General features: G+C 37.1%; 1 protein-coding gene across 1 annotated transcript in view; it reads left to right on the top strand.

Moving 5' to 3' along the window:
- LOC150108781 (protein-lysine N-trimethyltransferase SMYD5-like) overlaps positions 1-20,197 on the top strand; it is a 397,190-nt gene that overhangs the window by 277,551 nt on the left and 99,442 nt on the right. Inside the window, exon 9 of the mRNA XM_090414210.1 lies at positions 18,857-18,913. Coding sequence (XP_090270336.1) covers positions 18,857-18,913 — 57 coding nt within the window. The remainder of the gene's footprint in view (positions 1-18,856; positions 18,914-20,197) is intronic.

The following is a 20,197-nucleotide window of genomic DNA, read 5'->3' as shown; positions in this document are numbered from 1 at the left end:
ACAAAGTTTGTTTGTGAAGTAACTTCACGACTGGGGTACTTGTGTGTGTGGAGTAATTTCACGACTTATGTGTGACACCTTTTGACTACTTGTATATGGAAATATGACTTCTGCATTATTTCAACCTTGATATCACTTCTGGGTCTGGCTCCCACTAATGAGACTTGAATAAAGATCGAAACCAGTCTGGGTAGTGGCCCTTCCTATAATGCATAGCATTATACTTGTCTATAAGGATATATGCTCTGCATTATGGGATACTAAGGCAGTTGATGTGAAGTTAGCCTCTATATACAAGTAGTCCAGTTGTGAAGTTACTTCATGCACAAATTTTGTTTGCTTGCACTTGGATAAAGGATGAAACCAAGAAAATAATTTCTTGGCATCTTTAATTTATAGTATAACTAAGGGAAAAAAACTTTCAACATCTATCCTCAATCCAGAGTCTTTAAGTAATAAGGTGTGACATCTTTTGAACTACTTGTACATGGAAATATGACTTCTGCATTACCAACCTTCTGGGTCTGGCTGCTGCTGATGACATCTCAGATTTCTGCAAGATAAGTAGTTTAGTTTTCTTTCCTTACGTTTTTCACTTTGATTTAATTTTTTCTGCTGCTAGTGATGTTTTGCCCCACTAACATTGGTGTTTTTAAGTAAATATTAAGATTGCTGGTAGTGCAGTTAATATCTGCATTACCAGATTACTTTTTGTAGTATCTATTTTATAGATACTGCAGAATATAGTAGCCCCCCCCCGTCCAAGATAATGGCACCAATTCCTTCAAGGGTGCGAACTCTGGGGACTAAGGTTTTAAAAGAGATAGTTGGGGTGCTAGGAAGATTTATTCTTTCATGCCATATGGTAGAGGGAAATATTTAATTGTAGTTAAAGATGTGGAAACAAAGGATAAACTATTACAGTGTTTTTCATTCAAATACATCACAGTAATTCTTGTAATGGTGGGAAGCCAGGTTAAAACAGTGAAAATCGAACGATTTCAAATGGAATATATAGAGAACAGTAATGAAATTCGTATACAGACATTCTTGAAATGTGGTAAAATCAGTAACATGCAAAAAGGGTTTATCAGGTGAAGATCATCCAAACTGTTTTGCTGGTGAGGTCACCGTCACGTGGATATGTAAGTGCCCGTATCAAATTTTCTCAACATAGGTATAAACCGAGTTATGGTAAACTATCCTGGAGTACAGAGGCAGTGCCTGCATTGTGGTTCATGTGAATACTTGGGTGGCAACTGCCTCAAATCTAAATATTTCAGCTGGATAGAGATCGGACATATATCCTTGATCTGTGTCTCAAACCCTGTAAGAAATGCAAAAGTTCTGAACACCACATTAACACCTGTCTTTTCAGAAAGAGTGGGAGAACCGATAGAGCCACTTAGAATACTGTATATACTGTACAGAGAGGCATAAAAAAGAATTCCTGGATCTTTCAGTTCAGTCTAGTAAAGGTGGTGCTTTTAAACAAACTGTACTTGGTAAAATCACAAAAGTGCATGACCAAATCAATCAGAAATTAGCCCCAAAATTCCAAAACTGCAGGACTTTCCCAATCAAATATGGATAGAACATTAGTTGAAATTACAAATAATGAACCTAGTATAACAACTTAACAGATACTAGATGAAATGCAAACACATGAAACTGTTCTACAAGGAGAAACTGGAGAAGCAACAAAAAGTAAGACGACCGAAAAAACTTAATATGCAGATCAGATCATCAAAAAGAAAAGATGAATTAATAAAAAAATTGAGGATAAACAAAAAAATTAAAAGATGCGTTAAAAAAAGGAACTAAATCTAAAAGAAATAATAAAAAAAATAAAATGGAGGAGCTTGCTGATCATCAAATAAACTCTTCAGACTCAAAAGAGTTTATGGACTGAAGAACCATCTCATATTAACCATGCTACCGGCCAGGACGTATATATATACGTCCAAGTTTCCATGGATGCGAAGTGCATATTAAAATTGTAATACCATTGATATTACATTGAAATATATGATGGATACTAAGCGTATGAGGATGCGTATTTGATTTATAATGGTCGATAAGGTGGTTAATAAAGGGAAAGGAATAGATACAATCAAAGAAATAATAATATAGTTTACTGATTCAAAGTTTCACAGTACAATTATCATCTGCATGAAAAGAAAATAACTAGCGTCCAAATCTACAATGATAGGCATGAAATTGATATTAATGGAAAGCAACTATAAAAAAGTGGAAAATAGTTTACAAAAAGCAGGCTACACAATTGCCCATTCACAGATTAAAGACCTCATCAGGTTCATCCAAAATCTAGAAGTTAAAGACTTATCATTGACACTTCACTAATCGTAGCATCTCCTTTCTGATTTGTCTTTATTAAATTCATGAGGATTCCACAGTCAAGTGAAACAAGAAACTAAATGGAAACTTATGCTATGCAATAATATCAGGTTTTTGCTTCTCCTACAAACATACATCTGCAGATATATAAACTTTAACAGATAGATAACCACTTCTTTCTTATTGGAGCTTTCAAAGATTTATTATTATTATTATCCCCAGATCCTATGGAGTCAAAGACTCATCTAGGAGGTCTATTTGTCATACACACGCAGCTCATCATACCACACATTAAACACACTCAAAACCTCTACAAACAGCACACTCTCAGGCAAAGCATTCCAGTCATTCATAACTCTGCATGCAAAAACCTGCTTCTCACTTCCCTGCTCACACCCTCCTTATAAAGCTTCTAGGGATGTCATCTAGTTCTCCTCTGATCTCCCACTGTTTTCTGTAAAATCTCTCCAACATTGATCCTATAACAATTACTAACTTGTAGGTTTCTGTCATATCACCCCTCTTCCTCCTATCCACTAGACTGTAAATTGCATCTTCTCAACCTTTTCTCATATTCAACATTCCAGATATCAGAAACTACCTAAGTAAGTTGTCTCTGGACCCTTTCCAACATTTCTTCGTCCTTTTGAAAACCAGTTGACCAAATCTGTGCACAGTAGTCCATGTGTGGCCTAATCAAAGTTTTATGCAATGGAACAAGAATCTCCTTACTTCAACAAGTCAGTTCCTCCACATCATTCTCAGAATTCTTTGTGTTGTCCTCACCAAGATCTCTTATTTCCTCCACCTCCAACAATATATATATCCTCACCAAGCATAAATTCTACATTCCATCCTTCTTTCCCAAATTTTAAACCTTACGTTTTATATTGAACTTGTATCCCCTTTCCCATGCCCATTCACTCAATTTATTCAAGTCTTCTTGTAAGACCACAACATCTTCTCTACTCTTCATACTTTGTCCCAACTCTCCATCATCTGTAAACAACTGAATATCCCCATCCAAATCTTCACCAATATCATTAACATGCAGGTTGAACAGCAATGGCCATAAAACAGACTTCTGAGGCACACCACTAGTGATTTTCCTCTTCCAGGATATTGCTCCCCCATACACAACTTGCTAATGCCTTTCAGATAGCCAGTCTCCTATCCAATGCACTAATCTAATATCCAACCCCATCCAGAAAAGATATTTTTCCACGGCACTTTGAAGGATAATGATTCCATATACATCTCTTTGATATTTTGGAAAAATTCAGCAAGATCACTAAATTAGCCAGCCTGGTTGGCCGAGTGGTTAACTTATCTGCTCTCCAGGCAAAAGGCTGCCGGTTCGAAGCCCACCATGGGCATTGATGTTTGTGATTGTCAGTGAAAATACTAGTGGTGGTGGTGGTCAGTGGTAGATGGCATTGGTGTGGATGATGAAGGTAGTTGCGGTTGGTGGAGACAGAGTTGTAGAGTAGGTGCCCTCCCTCAATGAGTCTTTGGACTCCCTGGAGGAGTTACAAATAATAAATTAAGTGCTAATGCAGACAAGACAGAATTAAGAGTTTTTGGAAAGTGGGATATTGGAGACATTCCTTTTGGACTAATCCCTAAGAGAGAACACCTCATTATACTTGGAATTCTCTTCTTCACTAACCCAATATTGAAACTTTTAAAGACTGAAAAATCGGGCCACTTTCCTTTTCTTCTAAAGCCATAGTACTTAAACCCATAATCTTCCCTGCTCATTTGTACATAATAAATATTACAGATGTCACAGAAGCTTAAGAAAAGCAATTATATAGTAAGCCTCTGCAATTTTTTTGGTCCGGCTGATACCAAGAAGTTAAAAAGGAATTTGTTCAATTATTATTATTATTCGTGACACCTCCAAGGAGTCCGAAGACTCATCACGTGAGGACACTTAGTGTACAACTCTCCGTCTCCACCACCACCGAACCTCTACTACCAATTAACTACATCAGCGCCATCTGCCGTCCACCTCCACCTTTGGGCAGACAAGTAGATCAGCAACCATTCGTTTAGAACACAAATCATAATCTGCAATCATGACTGTGGTCAATTTGGCCTTGCAGACAATGTTTTGAATACAACGCACAGGATCTCCTGGAGAAAAACTGTGCTCCACTATAGTAAATTCAAAAAAAGAAAGATTGTTTTTAGAATCTGCAGCGACACTCAGAAATCAACTGAATTTAAATAAATATAGTTGCATAATACTTCCCAAATGCCCATAGGGGTGCACTACCTAGATAGGACTTTAGAGTCACGCACGTGTTTCACTTAGTATTGTGTTGTATTTGAGTGTATGTTACAAGAGTTACAAGATTATTTGTTAATCCCTGAAGATATCTCAGTGGCTGAGATGAAATATTGGAAGCATTAAAATCAGTTTTAATCCTTTCGTAGTGCTGTAAATATTCCATTAAACCTCCAACATGATATCAGCGTGACTTTGTAAACAGTAGGTCTGGTCTTAGTAATTTATCATATTTTATAATAAAGTGACACACTAATTGGATACAAGAAATTGCTACACCATGATACTGCTGGACTCTGCAAAGGCATTTGACAGAATGCTACATGGAAAACTATTATAAAAATTGGAGCAAATGGGAATGGATATAAAACTAGTAGGCATGAATAGGGTGGTGGCTAGCAGATCAGAGAGTTGTATATGGTGGAGTGGAATCTAGGAGAATTAGGGTGACTAGTGGAGTCCTTCACAATTCACTACTCTTTTAAGTATGTTATTTTCAACACAAAAACTAATGTAATTAAAATAACTAAACACTGGATTTATTGGTCGTAAAGATTTAATACTGTTAGTCACCTATTAGTTTAGTCACATAACCTAGTGACTTCATCTGGGTTTTGATCAACATACAAATGTGAATATACAATACAAGCATTACGTAAGTACAACAGAAATACACGAAGCATGTGTTTCTGTTGTAGAAAGAAACATAGGAAGCATGGATGCTGGCACATAGTCATTCATTGTTCAGCAGGTGCGTCCTCGAATAGTTAGCAGAGAAATTTAACTGCAGTGTTTAGATATCTAATGAGTGATTTCCAAATGTCACACAAAATCATCCTTTGGTTTCTGTTTAGAGTATCTTGTGAGTAGATTACCACTGTAGCCTCTTTGATGTTGCAGGAGCTGTAGTCTTCTTCTATATATGGCATGCAGCTCTTATCCCATTCATTGTTGTGCTGGGTGTGGGAGAAATGGAATACCAAACCTGAACTGTCCTCTCTGTTGTTATTGATGTCGCCAGTATTTTCCTTTTGTCTTATTTATTTTTATCTCACAAACAGACATTCTAGCTAGTCTCACTATTGTATCATTATTTATGAATGTTCCTGTTGATGAAGTTATGGTACTAAAAGATAATCTGGTCCCACAAGACATCTCTCAACTCTATAAACACTGTCTCGACTCAGATTTTTTCCGATGGAATGGAAAAATCTACAAACAACTTTTGGGCCTTGCAGTGGGAAGCTCTATCTCCTTTGTGTGTGAACTTATTCATGGAAAATTTCAAAAAATATTATTATCTACAAATCCTAAACGGTCAGTTTGGTGGAGATATGTAGATGACATCTTCATGTTATGGAAACACAGTGTAGCAGAATTACATGATTTACTGGCATCTATCAACTCCGGAAAGACTTTTATTGGTATTATATTGATCAAGTGCATATAATAAACAACTAAGTTATTCCAACTAGTTTCACCAACTAAGGCTGTTGGCATTTTCAGGGTACATAACTGATGTAAGGCACTAAAAAATAAGTAAAAATCCGTTACAAACTATAATCAACCGATTCCAATTATATTAAACAAAGAATAGAGCGCGTACAATACATTCATAGAGCATGGATGATATCACTTGTTGTTATTTAGGAACGTTCTATAGTTGGCACTATAATTCAGTTCTGGCGAGTTGAAGGATCTTCCAGATCATGGGCAAGATTAGTCCTTGGTTCCTGTTAAGGTTTTGTATACAGTGGGCAACTGTTGTGGCCTCCTTAAAAATTCGGGAGCGGAAGTCCTCCTCCATGTAAGGAATTGTGCTTCTATCCCACTCTATGGTATGGTTCGTTCTTGAGAAACGAAAAGCTAACCCCGATTTTTCTTCTCTGTTATTATTGACAGAGAATTTCAAGGCTCCTTGAAGTTTGGCCGATGTAATTCAAGCCACACGAGCATGGTATGTTATAAACTCCAGCATATTTGGAGAAAGGATGGCTATCTTTTGGAGACCTTAAGAATTGTCTAATCGTTTCTGTGGGTTTAAAGGCCACTGTTATTTTATGTGGTCTAAGGAGTCTAGCAATCTTATTGGAAACTGTCCCTAAGTATGGAGTGACAATGGCAGAAATATATTGTACATCATCTTGTTGTCTTTTCATTTCTCAAGAACGAACCATACCACAGAGTAGGATAGAAGCACAATTCCTTACATGGAGGAGGACTTCCGCTCCCGAATTTTTAAGGAGGCCACAACAGTTGCCCACTGTATACAAAACCTTAACAGGAACCAAGGACTAATCTTGCCCGTGATCTGGAAGAACCTTATCAGATCCTTCAACTCGTCAGAACTGAATTATAGTGCCAACTATAGAACATTCCTAAATAACAACACGTGTTATCATCCACGCTCTATGAATGTATTGCATGTGCTCTGTTCTTTGTTTAATATAATTGGAATCGGTTGATTATAGTTTGTAACAGTTTTTTACTTATTTTTTAGTGCCTTACATCATTTATGTAACCTGAAGATGCCAACAGACTTAGTTGGTGAAACTAGTTGGAATAACTTAGTTGTTAATTATATGCACTTGATCGATATAATCCCAATAAAAGTCTTTCCAGAGCTTTTTGGTCAAGAAAATTAAACGTTTTTTTAACATGAATAGAATCTTTTGGGGAAACCAAAAGAAAGGTACGCCGTTTTGAATTCCTTAAATGTAAAAATGCCAAACCATAAATCACCTCACTTTTTTGAAAACATGTAGAGATAACAACATTATTCCAAAGTTTCTATTTTTAAAAGAACAATTCCATTCAAGACGAGCGAAACATATTTATTTTAAAACATCTTTGGCACTTCTACGTGAACGGATACAGCATACCAGATTTCTTTTAAGCCAAATAGATTTAGACTGTTATCAGATTTATGACGATATTTCTAGTACTTTAGATCAAGACATATGGTCGCATTTGGACAAAATGGTCACTACTAGCTATGATACAGCCTTTACAACAAGCAAACGAAACCAAATCAAAAAATTTAACGATCTTGGAATCGGTTGATTATAGTTTGTAACAGTTTTTTACTTATTTTTTAGTGCCTTACATCATTTATGTAACCTGAAGATGCCAACAGACTTAGTTGGTGAAACTAGTTGGTATAACTTAGTTGTTTATTATATGCACTTGATCAATATAATCCCAATAAAAGTCTTTCCAGAGCTTTTTGGTCAAGAAAATTAAATGTTTTTTTTAACATCTATCAACTCCTTCCACCATAAAATCAAATTCACCTTAGAACTTCAAAATGAAGGAAAATTACCTTTTCTAGACGTTTTGATTACGAAACAAGCAGACGGAGGCATTTCTCTTGGTGTACCATAAGCCAGCCCACACAGGTCGTTATCTACATTTCTCCTTGTTGCACCATTTCACAAAAATTAGGCATCGAACGTATGCTGAAAAAGAGGGAAATCTCTATTATAAGAGATGAAGGAATATTAACAGAAGAACTGCATTCTGTCCTTCAACTATTGATCAGCAATGGATACTCTAAAAAAAAATAGCACAAAGATTACTATTCTCTACTCCCTTGCCACAACAAATTCATGACATTCATTACAGAGCATCGATTTGCATCCCTTTTGTGGGCGAACATTCACAAAATATTGCTAATCTCATTACAGTAGGGTAGCCTTCAAACCCTCAAGACAAAGAAATCTATTACGCTCACCTGAGGACCAGAACTCTTTCAACAAACAACCTCTAGTTTGCAATATTCCATGTTCTTGTGACCTTAATTACATATGCAAACTTCGAGAAGTTTATAAATAAGACAAAAGGCACATTTTGGAGATGTCAATAAAAACAGAGAGGACAGTTCAGGTTGGTATTCCATTTCTCCCACACCTACCACAACATTGAATGAGATAAGAGCTCCAAGCCATATATAGAAGAAGACTACAGCTCCTGCAACATCAAAGAGGCTACAGCGGTAATCACTCACAAGGTAGTCTAAACAGTAACCAAGGGATGATTTTGTGCAACATTTGGAAATCACTCATTAGAGCTCTAAACACAGCAGAGTTCAATTTCTCTGCTAACTATCGGACGCACCTGCTGAACAATGAATGACCTCCGTAGAGTCAAAAGACTCATCGTGGGAGGTCCTTCCTAGAAAACACAGTCTATCATACCACTACTTCAACTCATTCACTGTTCTTGCTCTCAGCACTATATGAGGCAATGCATTCCACAGGTCAACTACCCTAAATATGCAGAGAAACCCTTTCTCACAGCTTCTTTTTGCAACTTCTAGGGATGGCTCCTTGTCATCACTCCTTCCTGCTGTTCCACCAAATGAAAGAACTCCCTAGTGTCAACCCTGTAACGTCCTCTCAACAGTTTAAAAGTCTCAATCATATCACCTCTCCTTCTTCGATTTACTAACTGCAGTTCACATTCCCTCAGCCGATCCTCATAACTAACATTGTACAGTCCTGAAACTGTATCCTTTCCACAGTTAATTTATCCCCTTCAAATCCTTGGGACCAAATTTGAGAACAATAGTCTAAGTGTGGTCTGATCAGGGTCTTATGCAATGGAACAATAACTCTTTTATCTCTGCAGCAATCCTCTTTGTTACCTTCTCTACCTTTGCAATATGTTCCTTGAATTTCAGTTTTCTATCAATCATCGGCCCCAGTACTTCCCATTGATTCACCCATCTGTCTAGTTTATTCAAATCTTCTTGTAGTGCTGCTGCTGCATTTGCACTATTACTAATAACCCTTTGCAGCTTCACGTCATCTGCAAACAACTGAATATCCTCATGCAATCCATTGACAATGTCATTGATATAAAGGTTAAACAATACAGATCCCAGTACTGAGCCCTGTGGGACCTCCACTTGTAACTTCTGCCTCCTTGATACTGCCCAACCATACACAACTCACTGATACCTATCAGACAGCCAATGTTGAATCCAGATGACTAACCCGATATCTAAACCCATGTGCTGCAACTTAAATATCAGCTTATTATATAACACCCTGTCAAATGCCTTTGCAAAATCCAAAAAAATGGCAGTATATGCCTTTCCCTCATCAACTGCTCTTGTCACTTTATTATAAAAGGAAATCATATTACTAAAGTAAGAGCATCCCTTATGAAATCCATGTCGACTCTCACAGATAATATTACCCTCATCTGCCTAACACTGTATATTGTCCCTCACTAATTTCTCCAAGATCTTAACAACTACTGATGAAACACAAACTGGCCTATAGTTTGACACATCTAGTCTGCTTCCGCCTTTATGCAATTACATTATCTTACCTTTCTTCCATTTCTTGGGTACCTTTCCCATACCAGACTTTCATTGAAAAGCCAGGTGAACGGAGCTGTCAGTTTTTTAGCATATTATCTCAAAACCCATGGTGAAATACCATCCAGTCCCACAGATTTAATGACATCCAGGGTACTCAGTATTTGGAACACACTCTCCTCTTGCACCTCAAACCTGCCCTATCCCGCTAGTACTAAAATTTACTTCTCTAGGATGAAATACCCCAATAACGTGTTTATTGAACAATTCCACTATATCCTCTTCATCTGTCACTCTATTCCCATTTTTATCCCACAGTGTCATTCTTCCACAATCATGTCTCCTCCTACTGGCCACATAGCTAAAATATTTCCTAGGATTATCTTTGGATCTTAGTGCCAATCTCTTCTCATATTCCAGTTTCGCCTTCCTGACCATATTAGTCCCTCTCTTGGCCTCAATCTTATATTCTTCATGCATCTGCTCTCCACCCCTCTCCTTATATCTCTTCCATAACCTTTTTTTCACCTTCAGTTCCTGTTTGATATTGTTTGTCATAATTAATGCTTGTTGTGTTGTATATTCACATTTGTATGTCCATCAAAATCCAGATGAAGCCACTAGGTTATTATTACTTAGGCCTCCAAGGAGTGAAAAGTCTCATCGCTGGAGGTCCTTCCTAGGAAACACAAGTCTATCAAGACTCATCGTGGGAGGTCCCTCCAAGGAAACACAAAGTCTATCATACCACTCCTTAAACTTATTGGCCGTTCTCGCTCTCACCTCCATCAGGCAATGCATTCCACAGTTCAACCACCCTCCATGCAAAGAAACCACTCCTCACCTTCTTGCTCACAGTTTCCTTTCATAACTTCCAGGGATGGTTCGTTGTCATCACTCCTTCCCGCTGTTCAACCAAGTGAAAGAACTCCCCCAGTGTTAACCCTGTAACTACCTCTCAACAGTTTAAAAGTCTCAATCATATCACCTCTCCTTCTTCTATCCACCAAACTCTGCACTCCACATTCCCTCAGCCGATCCTCATAACTAACATTGTACAGTCCTGAAACTGTCTTTGTTATCTGCCTCTGTATACTTTCCACGGTTAATTTATCCCTTTCAAATCCTGGGGACCAAATCTGAGAACAATAGTCTAAGTGTGGTCTGATCAGGCTTATACAACGGAATGATAACTGTTTTATCTCTGCAGGTCAGTGGTCTTCTCATTATTGCAGCAATCCTCTGTGTTACCTTCACCACCTTTGCAATATGTCCCTTGAATTTCAGGTTTCTATCAATCATCAAACCCAGATCTCTTGTCCCCCCTGCTTCGTCCAGTATATCTCCTCCAATGGAGTACACAGCGTCCCATTGATGTCTCCCAAACCTCAAGACCTTACATTTTGCTGAATTAAACCGACTTTCCCCCCATTCATTTGCCCATCTGTCTAGCTTATTCAAATCCTCTTGCATGACTACCACATCTGCACGGTTATGTGGCAAAACTAGTAGGTGACTAGTAGTATTAAATCTTTACAACCAATAAACCCAGTGTTTAGTTATTTTAATTACTTTTTCATTTGTGTATATGAATGTTATCAGTAAAGATTTAAGGGGGAGATATTCAGTTGTTTACTGATTATGCAAAACAAGAGGGTGATAGTTGATAAAGGCAATGTACATATCCTTCAGGATGATTTAAACAAATTGGTATTGCAACAAAGGATAATGATTGTCAATTTAATGTTGCAAAATATAAGATTATGCACTTTGGGTCGAAAAGGTTCCATACTGTGTGTCACATTGATGGCACTAAATTGCAGAAATAGATGAGGCCAGGGACTTCTGGATAATGATGGACAGAGTTGAAGTTTAGAGGGCATATTGCAAAAGTTGGTAAAATGGCTCAAAGGATTTTTGGAAGTTTAAAAATACACTAACTAGTAAATTTGATTCAACTGCTTCTTAACTACAGTGCACAGATTTGGTCGCCTAGTTTTCTTGGAGATCAGGAGATGGTAGAGAGGATTGAGAGGCAAATGACCAGCTGGTTTCAGTTCTGTATAATTCTTATGATGTTAGGTTTGAAGGTGTGTATCGGTTATAAAGTTTAGTTGATAGATGTAAAAGACAGGAGATGAAAGAAACTTATATTTTATATTGTTTAAGCAATTTGCTCATATTTTATAACAATGTTACTGCCGAGTTGTATAAAGAGAATGGATACACTATGATAATGTGTATCCATTCCCTTGGATTTTTCTAAGGCATTTGATAGGATACCACACGAAAGGCTGTTGCATAAACTGGAGAATATGGGATTGGAATATAATCTCTTGACTTGAATCAGGGGATAGTTGACAGAAAAATATCAAAAATGGTATACAGTGGGTGTGAATCTGACAGATTTAAGGTAACCAGTAGTGTACCTCAGGGTTCAGTACTTGAGCCATTATTGTTCAATCTATGCATTAACGACATCGGGCAAGGTCTGTCATCAGGTGTGCAATTTTCGTTTGCCCAAATTTTCCAGTCTATTCAAATTATTTTGTAATTGCTGAATATCAGTATAGCATCCCTGATTGCCCTGCCTGTTTTCGCATCATCGGCAAACAAAAATGACTGTCAGTTTAATGTTAGTAAGTGTAAAGTTATACAGTTTGGTGATTAAAGTTACAGCAGCATATTATATTAGCAGGATTATGCTACAAGAAACTGAAGAGGCAAGGGATCTTGGTATGTATTGGTGGATAAAAATTTAAAGTTCAAAGGTCACATAGCAAATACAACTCAGAGGATAATTGCAATGTTGAAGCAAACCTTGACATGTAAGAATAAGGAAGTCATTTTGCCTCTTTATAAAGCTTTGATAAGACCACACCCGGATTATTGTGTGCAGATTTGGTCTCCCGGGTTCCAGGGGGATAAAGAAGCTGTGGAAAGGGTGCAAAGAAGAATTACAAAGATTATATCCAGATTATGGGATTTAGTTTATGAGGACAGATTGTGAGTATGTGGATTGCAGACTCTGGTTAACAGGAGAAAGAGGGTGATATGATAGAAGTCTATAAACTTTTGAATGGGTGTTATAGGATTTCAGCTGATGAAATTTTTCGTTATATGGAAGGTGGGGAGAGAACACAGAGGCATCAATGGAAGTTAAGTTTGTTCACAGTCAAGAAAGGGGTAAGAGCTAGGTTTTTCTCCCAGAGAGCAGTGAGTGAGTGGAATAATTTGCCCTTAGGGGTAGTGAGTGCATCTAGTGTGAATGAATTTAAGGGAGGGTATGATAGCTGGTTTGGATGATTTATAGCCTCCTTCAATGAGTCCTTGACTCCATGGAGGTCTCAGATAATAATAATATTAAAGGGGTTTTATAAAATTGATGCAAAGGAGATGTTTCAATATATAACAAATAGTCAGAGAACGAACTAGAGGTCATTCATGAAAGTTGTGTGATTAGTAAGGGTGTACAGCCAAGATTTTTTGCTTGGAGTGGTTATTAAATGGAATGAATTGCCAGAATTAGTTGAGTGCCTTGAGAGTAAATGAGTGTAAGGAAAAGTATGATATTTTTTGTGTGTATGAAAACATTAATCTTGGTCTCTCACAATGAGTTTCCAGACTAGATGGAGACTCCGTATGATGATAATAATAATAATATAAAGTTTTGGCAGCAGCATAAAGCATAGTCCTCATTGTGCACAAAATTATTGACTGTTATTTCTTACATATAAGATAGAATTATAAAGATAGTTTCTGTAATGGCAAAATATTAAGAATGATGAAGTAATTTGTATGTCTGAAAGTTTCTCTGTGCATTGTGCTGAGTTTATCAAGAAGGAATTTGAATCTCCTATGCGAGGCTTTAGGTTTGATGGGTATTTTGCAAGACATAGGAGAGCTTCTGCCATAGGAGATGGGGGTGGCACATCCTCTTTATGTACTTTAGTTACTTCTTACAGCTTGAATGTAATAGGGTGTCTTAACTTCTCGTGTTTTTAATTATTATTATTGACACCTCCAGGGAGTCCAAGGACTCATCGAGGGAGGGCACCTACTCTACAACTCCATCTCCACCATTCAATCAACAACTGACTGCAACCACACCAACGCCATCTACCATTGACCACCACTGATATTTCCACAGACAATCACAAACATCCATGCCCGTGGTGGGATTCGAACCTGCAGCCTTTAGGCTGGAGAGCAGGTACGCTACCGACTCGGCCAACCAGGCTGACAAAATTAACATCCTATTTTCTACCCACTGCAGGGTGAAGGCCTGTTCCTTTGCAGGAGGTTTTGGGTCTACTTCTCCCATGGTGATCCAGTCCATATTGGGAAGGAGGACAATCACAAATATCCATGCCTATGCAGGATGTTTGTGTTTTTAATATCTGTGAATTCCAACTGTATTAGAAATCATATAATTGGTTTTTGTGTCTGACAACCAAGTTGGATCGTGGTCCATTTCCAAGTGGTAGAGCTAATAATATAGATGCAATTCTGATGTAATAATCCACACTATTTGAAATGGCTATGGAACTTCCTGTCATGAAACCTCTTAAAGCGCTCTTCTCTAATGCCGCAATGTTACTTTTGGGTAAACGACTTTTTAATAAAAAAGAAGTACTAAGTATCATGCGATGAAGCATTAAGAAGATTACTTAATTCTTTATCATATGACAGAAGCTTGGTAGTTTTTTCAACACATTGCATCATATCAGTTTTTATTATTATGATTATTATTATCCCCAGATCCCATGGAGTCAAAGACTCATCTAGGAGGTCTTTTTGTCATAAACACAGCTCATCATACAGCACCTTAAACACACTCAAATTCTCTGCAAACATCACACTCTCAAGCAAGGCATTCCAATCATTCACAACTCTGCCTGCAAAAAACCTGGTTTTCACTCCCATGTCCACACCTTCCTTATACAGCTTCCAGGGATGACCTCTGGTTCTCCCCTGATCTCCCACTGTTTTCTGTAAAATCTCTCCAACATTGATCCTATAACAATCCCTTACTTGTAGGTCTCTATCATATCACCTCCTCTTCCTCCTGTCCACTAGACTCTATAAATTGCATCTTCTCAACCTTTCCTCATATTCAAAATTCCAGAGATCAAGAACTACCTTAGTCAGTTACCTCTGAACCCTTTCCAACATCTCTTCGTCCTTTTGAAAACCAGGTAACCAAATTTGTGCACAGTAGTTATGTGCTGCCTAACCAAAGCCTTATACAATGGAACAAGAATCTCCTTACTTTTCCAAGTCAGTGGCCTCTGCATCATTCACAGAATTCATTGTGTTGTCCTCACAGTTTTGACAATATGTCCCATAAATTTCAGATCCTTATCCACTGCCACCCAAAGATCTCTTATTTCCTCCACCTCCAACAATATATCCCCACAAGCATAAATTCTACATCCCATCTTTATTTCCCAAATTTTAAAACCATACATTTTGCAACATTGAGCATGCATCTCATTCCCATGCCTATTCACTTAATTTATTCAAGTCTTCTTGTAAGGCCACAACATCTTCTCTACTTCATAGCTCATTCCAACTTTGCATCATCTGCAAACAACTGAATATCCCCATCCAAATCTTTGCCAATATCATTAACATATAGGTTAAACAGCATTGGCCTTAAAACAGACCTCTGAGGCACACCACTAGTGACTTCCTCTTCTGGGATATTGCTCACCCATACACAACTTGCTGAATGTGTTTTCAAGTAATGACAAAACTAATACCTTTGCTTAGAACTTAAGTTTTTAGTTTAGAAAGTTTAAAGTTTTAATAATTTTATTATTATTATTGCGTAACACCTTCAGGAAGTCCGAATCGAGGGAGGGCACTTACTCTTCAACTCTCTGTCTCCACCACTCAATCCACCAACTACAACGAACCGCAACTACCATCATGATCTACTCCAACGCCATCTACAGACAATCGCCAACATCCATGCCCACAGCAGGATTCGAACCTTCAGGCTGGAGTGCAGATATGCTGATCGCTCAGCCAATCAGGACAGCAATTCAATTTAATACATATTTATTAGTAGTAAGAATATTATTACATTATTACTTTTGTCTAATAGAAGCTTCAGTTCTATGCATTCTATTTTGTCAATTTCTTCAAAATGGCTACTCAAAGGAGTTACTGAAGTATTTTATCATAAATCATCGTATGTTAACTCAGAAATGAATTATAATGGCTCTCTCTCTCTCTCTCTCTACCATCTGTTGACAGCACATCAAGACAAATAGTTATTAAAATTTGTCACAGTCCTCAAACCACTTACCACCTTACAATATTTTTGATATTCCCACCAAAGACAATGTTCTTTCTTTAAACAAATCCTGAAGTATATATGATTCCTTCTTCCTGCAGAAATGTGCACATGGGTCAAATTGGGGAAAGTTTGAAACCTGTAAAAAAAAAAAAAAAGATTCAACAATGAAAATAAGAGACAAAAGAAGCAGACTCATGGAAAGCATCCTCCATGTCATACTTAGAAGAGAATAACTTCATCACAATGTTAAGGAGTCTTCTGAGGACACTGCACATTAATCGAAACCAAGGAATTATACTTTATAACATCTGAAAGTTATTCTGTAACATTGGAGTTATTCTGTTATACCGACAATCACACTTGAGGTTTCCACACAATATACAGATTTTGCATGATGTGCCTTCCCAATCCAATAGCTTTCAAATTATCTATAATTATATATACCCTGGAGACATTGAAACAAAAAAAAAAAAAAAAGATGGCAAAACATGTGAAATTAACATTCACTTAATATTAATAAAGTTCTATGACTGTAATCCACTTGACTATTCATATTTTTACTATATAATTTAAGGAAATTACAACATACTAGGATATACATTAAAATAAATTTTAATATATTTCAATATTTCAGCAACATCACGTTGCCATTTTCAAGAACTTTAGTACAAGACACGTGCACGCAGGCACAACAAAACTGTAAGTGAGGAAGAAGTAAGAAGCTATTATTTCTCCTAAAGTCCTGATTGTGCCCTCTAGCGGGCAATGTTGGTATTCTTGGGCGATTGGGCTGAAGGTCTTCTGATGTAGGTTTCCCAAATTTGAGGAAGTCTCATGCAGCCAAATTTGTTGAGGTTTGGATCGTTTCTTAGGGCTGAAGCTGATTCCATGAAAAGCCTTTCATATCTGTATTTGCTACAGTGTATTATCCTGGCTTTCTTCCACCGTATTCTATGGCAGGTATCCAGCGTATGGTCAGCAAGACCAGAGTGGCTGTATTTGTGAAAACGGATGTAGTCCTTGTGTTCTGAAATTCTGATATTTGCTGTCCTACCTGTTTGGCCGAAGTAGGACAGCTTACAGCTGCAAGGGACCTGGTATACACCAGGTAGGTCTAGGGGGGGAGGGGGTTGGTCTTTAGTAGAGCAGATAAGGGATGCCAATTTTTTATATGGTCTGTAACAAGAAGTTAAGTCATGTTTTTTTAAGATTTTTGTGATTTTTTCCAAGGTGCCTTGGATGTAGGGTATGGTGATGGATTTAGAGTAATCCTTGTCGTGAGGGGAGGGGGGGTTGTGGTTTACTGGTTTCAATATTTTTGGGGGGGTAGCCATTGTCTGAGAAAGTGTTGAGAATGTGGTTTAGTTCTGTGGTTAGGGCATTGTCAATGTCCTCATTATATAGTGAAAATGCTTAAATTCCTTAAATTATATAGTGAAAATGCATAACCAACGTCTAAGCCTTTCCACGAGAATGACTATTCATAGTGGAAAGAAAAAGATTATAAAACTAATCTTTTTCTTAGCCTGACCTCTAGTGATAAAAAAATAAAATAAATAAATAAAAATAAAAAAATAAATTAAAAGATAAAATAAAATTGATTGGAAAGGTTCCAAGTCCCTACACCGCACCAAAACCTGGTTCGAGAGGAAACTCAAAGAAGCATGTGAAATGCTCAAACATAATCCAAATCTGAATAAAAAATGATGGTCTAACCATTCCAGGAATGTGGAGGACCCATCTGCAACCTTCATAGCAACCACAAAGAAAAATCTCAATACAAGAAGACTTGAAGTGTTTTTTTTTTTTCCAGAACTGTACAATTCCAGAAGAATCTTAGTACATGAGGACTTTAGCATAGTTTATTGTAGTTTTCATTTATTTTATTTTTTTATCACTAGAGGTCAGGCTAAGAAAAATAGTTAACAACGTAGATTTAATTTACCTTTATAGAGTGCAACAGCATGTCCATGCGGTTAGCCTAGTGGCTTTGCACTGCACAACCGTATGACTGGGGAAGTAGTGTCCCAGGTTCGATTCCTGTCGAAGACGTGAAGAATTTGAGGATCTTCCTCAGCCATAGCCAAGTTAGGCAGTCATAAATTGGCAGGGTTTTATCCGCCAGTTTATCTGGCATTTTTCATCCTGCAAGCAGGCAAACCGGGCCCGTGAACATACGCTGCTACAGTAAAAAATATATCCCCCCCAGCGGCAGGCTAGGCAACAGGTCAGTTGGGAGTGGTACTAACAAGAAGTCGCATCTAAGTAACATGCGGACCCTGCATAGGAAGCGGGAATAATGCGTAGTGAAAGAAAAAGAGTGCAATAGCATGTAGCTTGGTTCCTATACACGTATCTTTCTGATGATGACCTCAATACAGGGGTCGAAACATAAATTGTTATTTTATTAATAATTATAAAATAATCATTTCAGCATGTGTGTTTTGTGTCCCTAAATTATTAAATATGACTATTAATAACTGATTATTCGTTTTCTTTTTTTAAACTAAAAGTAATATTAGTTTATTTTCTTTATATGAGCAACTTTATGTTAATACATATTCACATATAGAAACTGGGGCCTTTCTCAATAATGAAGGATCTGGATTGTATCCATTGCAGAGTTCATGTAAGTATATGTATATGAAGTACTTAGTTTGTACTGTTATTTTCATTTTAATTTGGTCTATTATAAAGAAGTTTTTTAAACATTCTTCTATTGTGTCTTTTGAAATGCAAGCTATTGACAATTATTCATGTTAACCTTTCATAGTATTAATGCACAACACAAGAACAAAACATGTATTATATTGCTAATGTTTTAATGAATTTCTTATCATTTTCAGATTTCCAAAAAACATGGAATTGCAATCAAGTAACTGCAGAAACAATTCATGTTTTCGCATGAATTGTTAGTTATTTCGATGTTATTTTCAATAACATTCAAAACATTGCTCGTGTTTCAATGTTATTGCCTATTTCATAGTTTTTTGCTGCTGATTTTCAAACCATTTTTTATAGCAGTTATTCAATTTATTAAGGAATCTGGAAGACTTGCACTAGATTTATTTAGTAGTATAGCATCATCTACATTAAGTAAAGAACTCCGAGTCACCTTTCCAATTTTGATATCAAGCCTATTGCCAGTTTCCTTCAAAATATGATCCATATAGATGATGAATAACAGTGGAGATAGCATCTTTCTTTCTCTCTGATTTTGCTTCAAGTAATATTCCTCTACTTCCTTCAGTTGTAATTGCTGACTTATAACTTAAATATAGACTAGTATCCTCTGTGTAATGTCGCATTAATCCCACATAATTATAACATTTTGAAAAGTTTTCTCTTGACACCTTTGTATGCTTTACCCAGATCTACAATACATGAGTACAGATTCATGTTATATGCATGCAGTTTCTTCTCATCTGTTTATCTTAAAGTGAACATCTGACCTGTCAACATTCATTTGGTGTAAACACAGCTTGTTCAAGTTTCCCTTCCACAATTTTTCTTAGCCTCTTCTCAAGTATGCTTGCATAAATATACCATGGAACACTCATTAGAGATATTCCTCTGTAATTCTCCCAGTTAGTTATATTTCCCTTTTTATAGATAGGTACTATGAGATCTTCTCCACTCGTCTTGAATTTGACATTCTCTTTGGTCATCTCATCAGATGTAATTATAAATGAGGTGATTATCTGGGTGGTTGCCAGCAGAGTGAGGACCTCGGTGAGAAAAGGATATATGTGGAACTACAAGGGGGGGGGGTGATTGTGAAGAGCTTAGGAGACAGCTTGTGGGTGTAGCATTGAATGAGGAGTTAGCTGGAAAAGAGATCAGTGCAGCTTGGGAATTTTCAAAAACTGTCTGGAAGATGCAATGTCTAAATGTATTCCAAGAGTGAGAAGGT

This window comes from Typopeltis vanoorti, chromosome 2 (assembly GCF_054136105.1).
Source record: "Typopeltis vanoorti isolate ZY-2024b chromosome 2, IOZ_Tvanoo_1.0, whole genome shotgun sequence".
Taxonomy (NCBI): Eukaryota; Metazoa; Arthropoda; class Arachnida; order Uropygi; family Thelyphonidae; genus Typopeltis; species Typopeltis vanoorti.
Note: the sequence above shows the minus strand (reverse complement) of the source record. Positions and strands in the feature narration are given on the sequence as shown.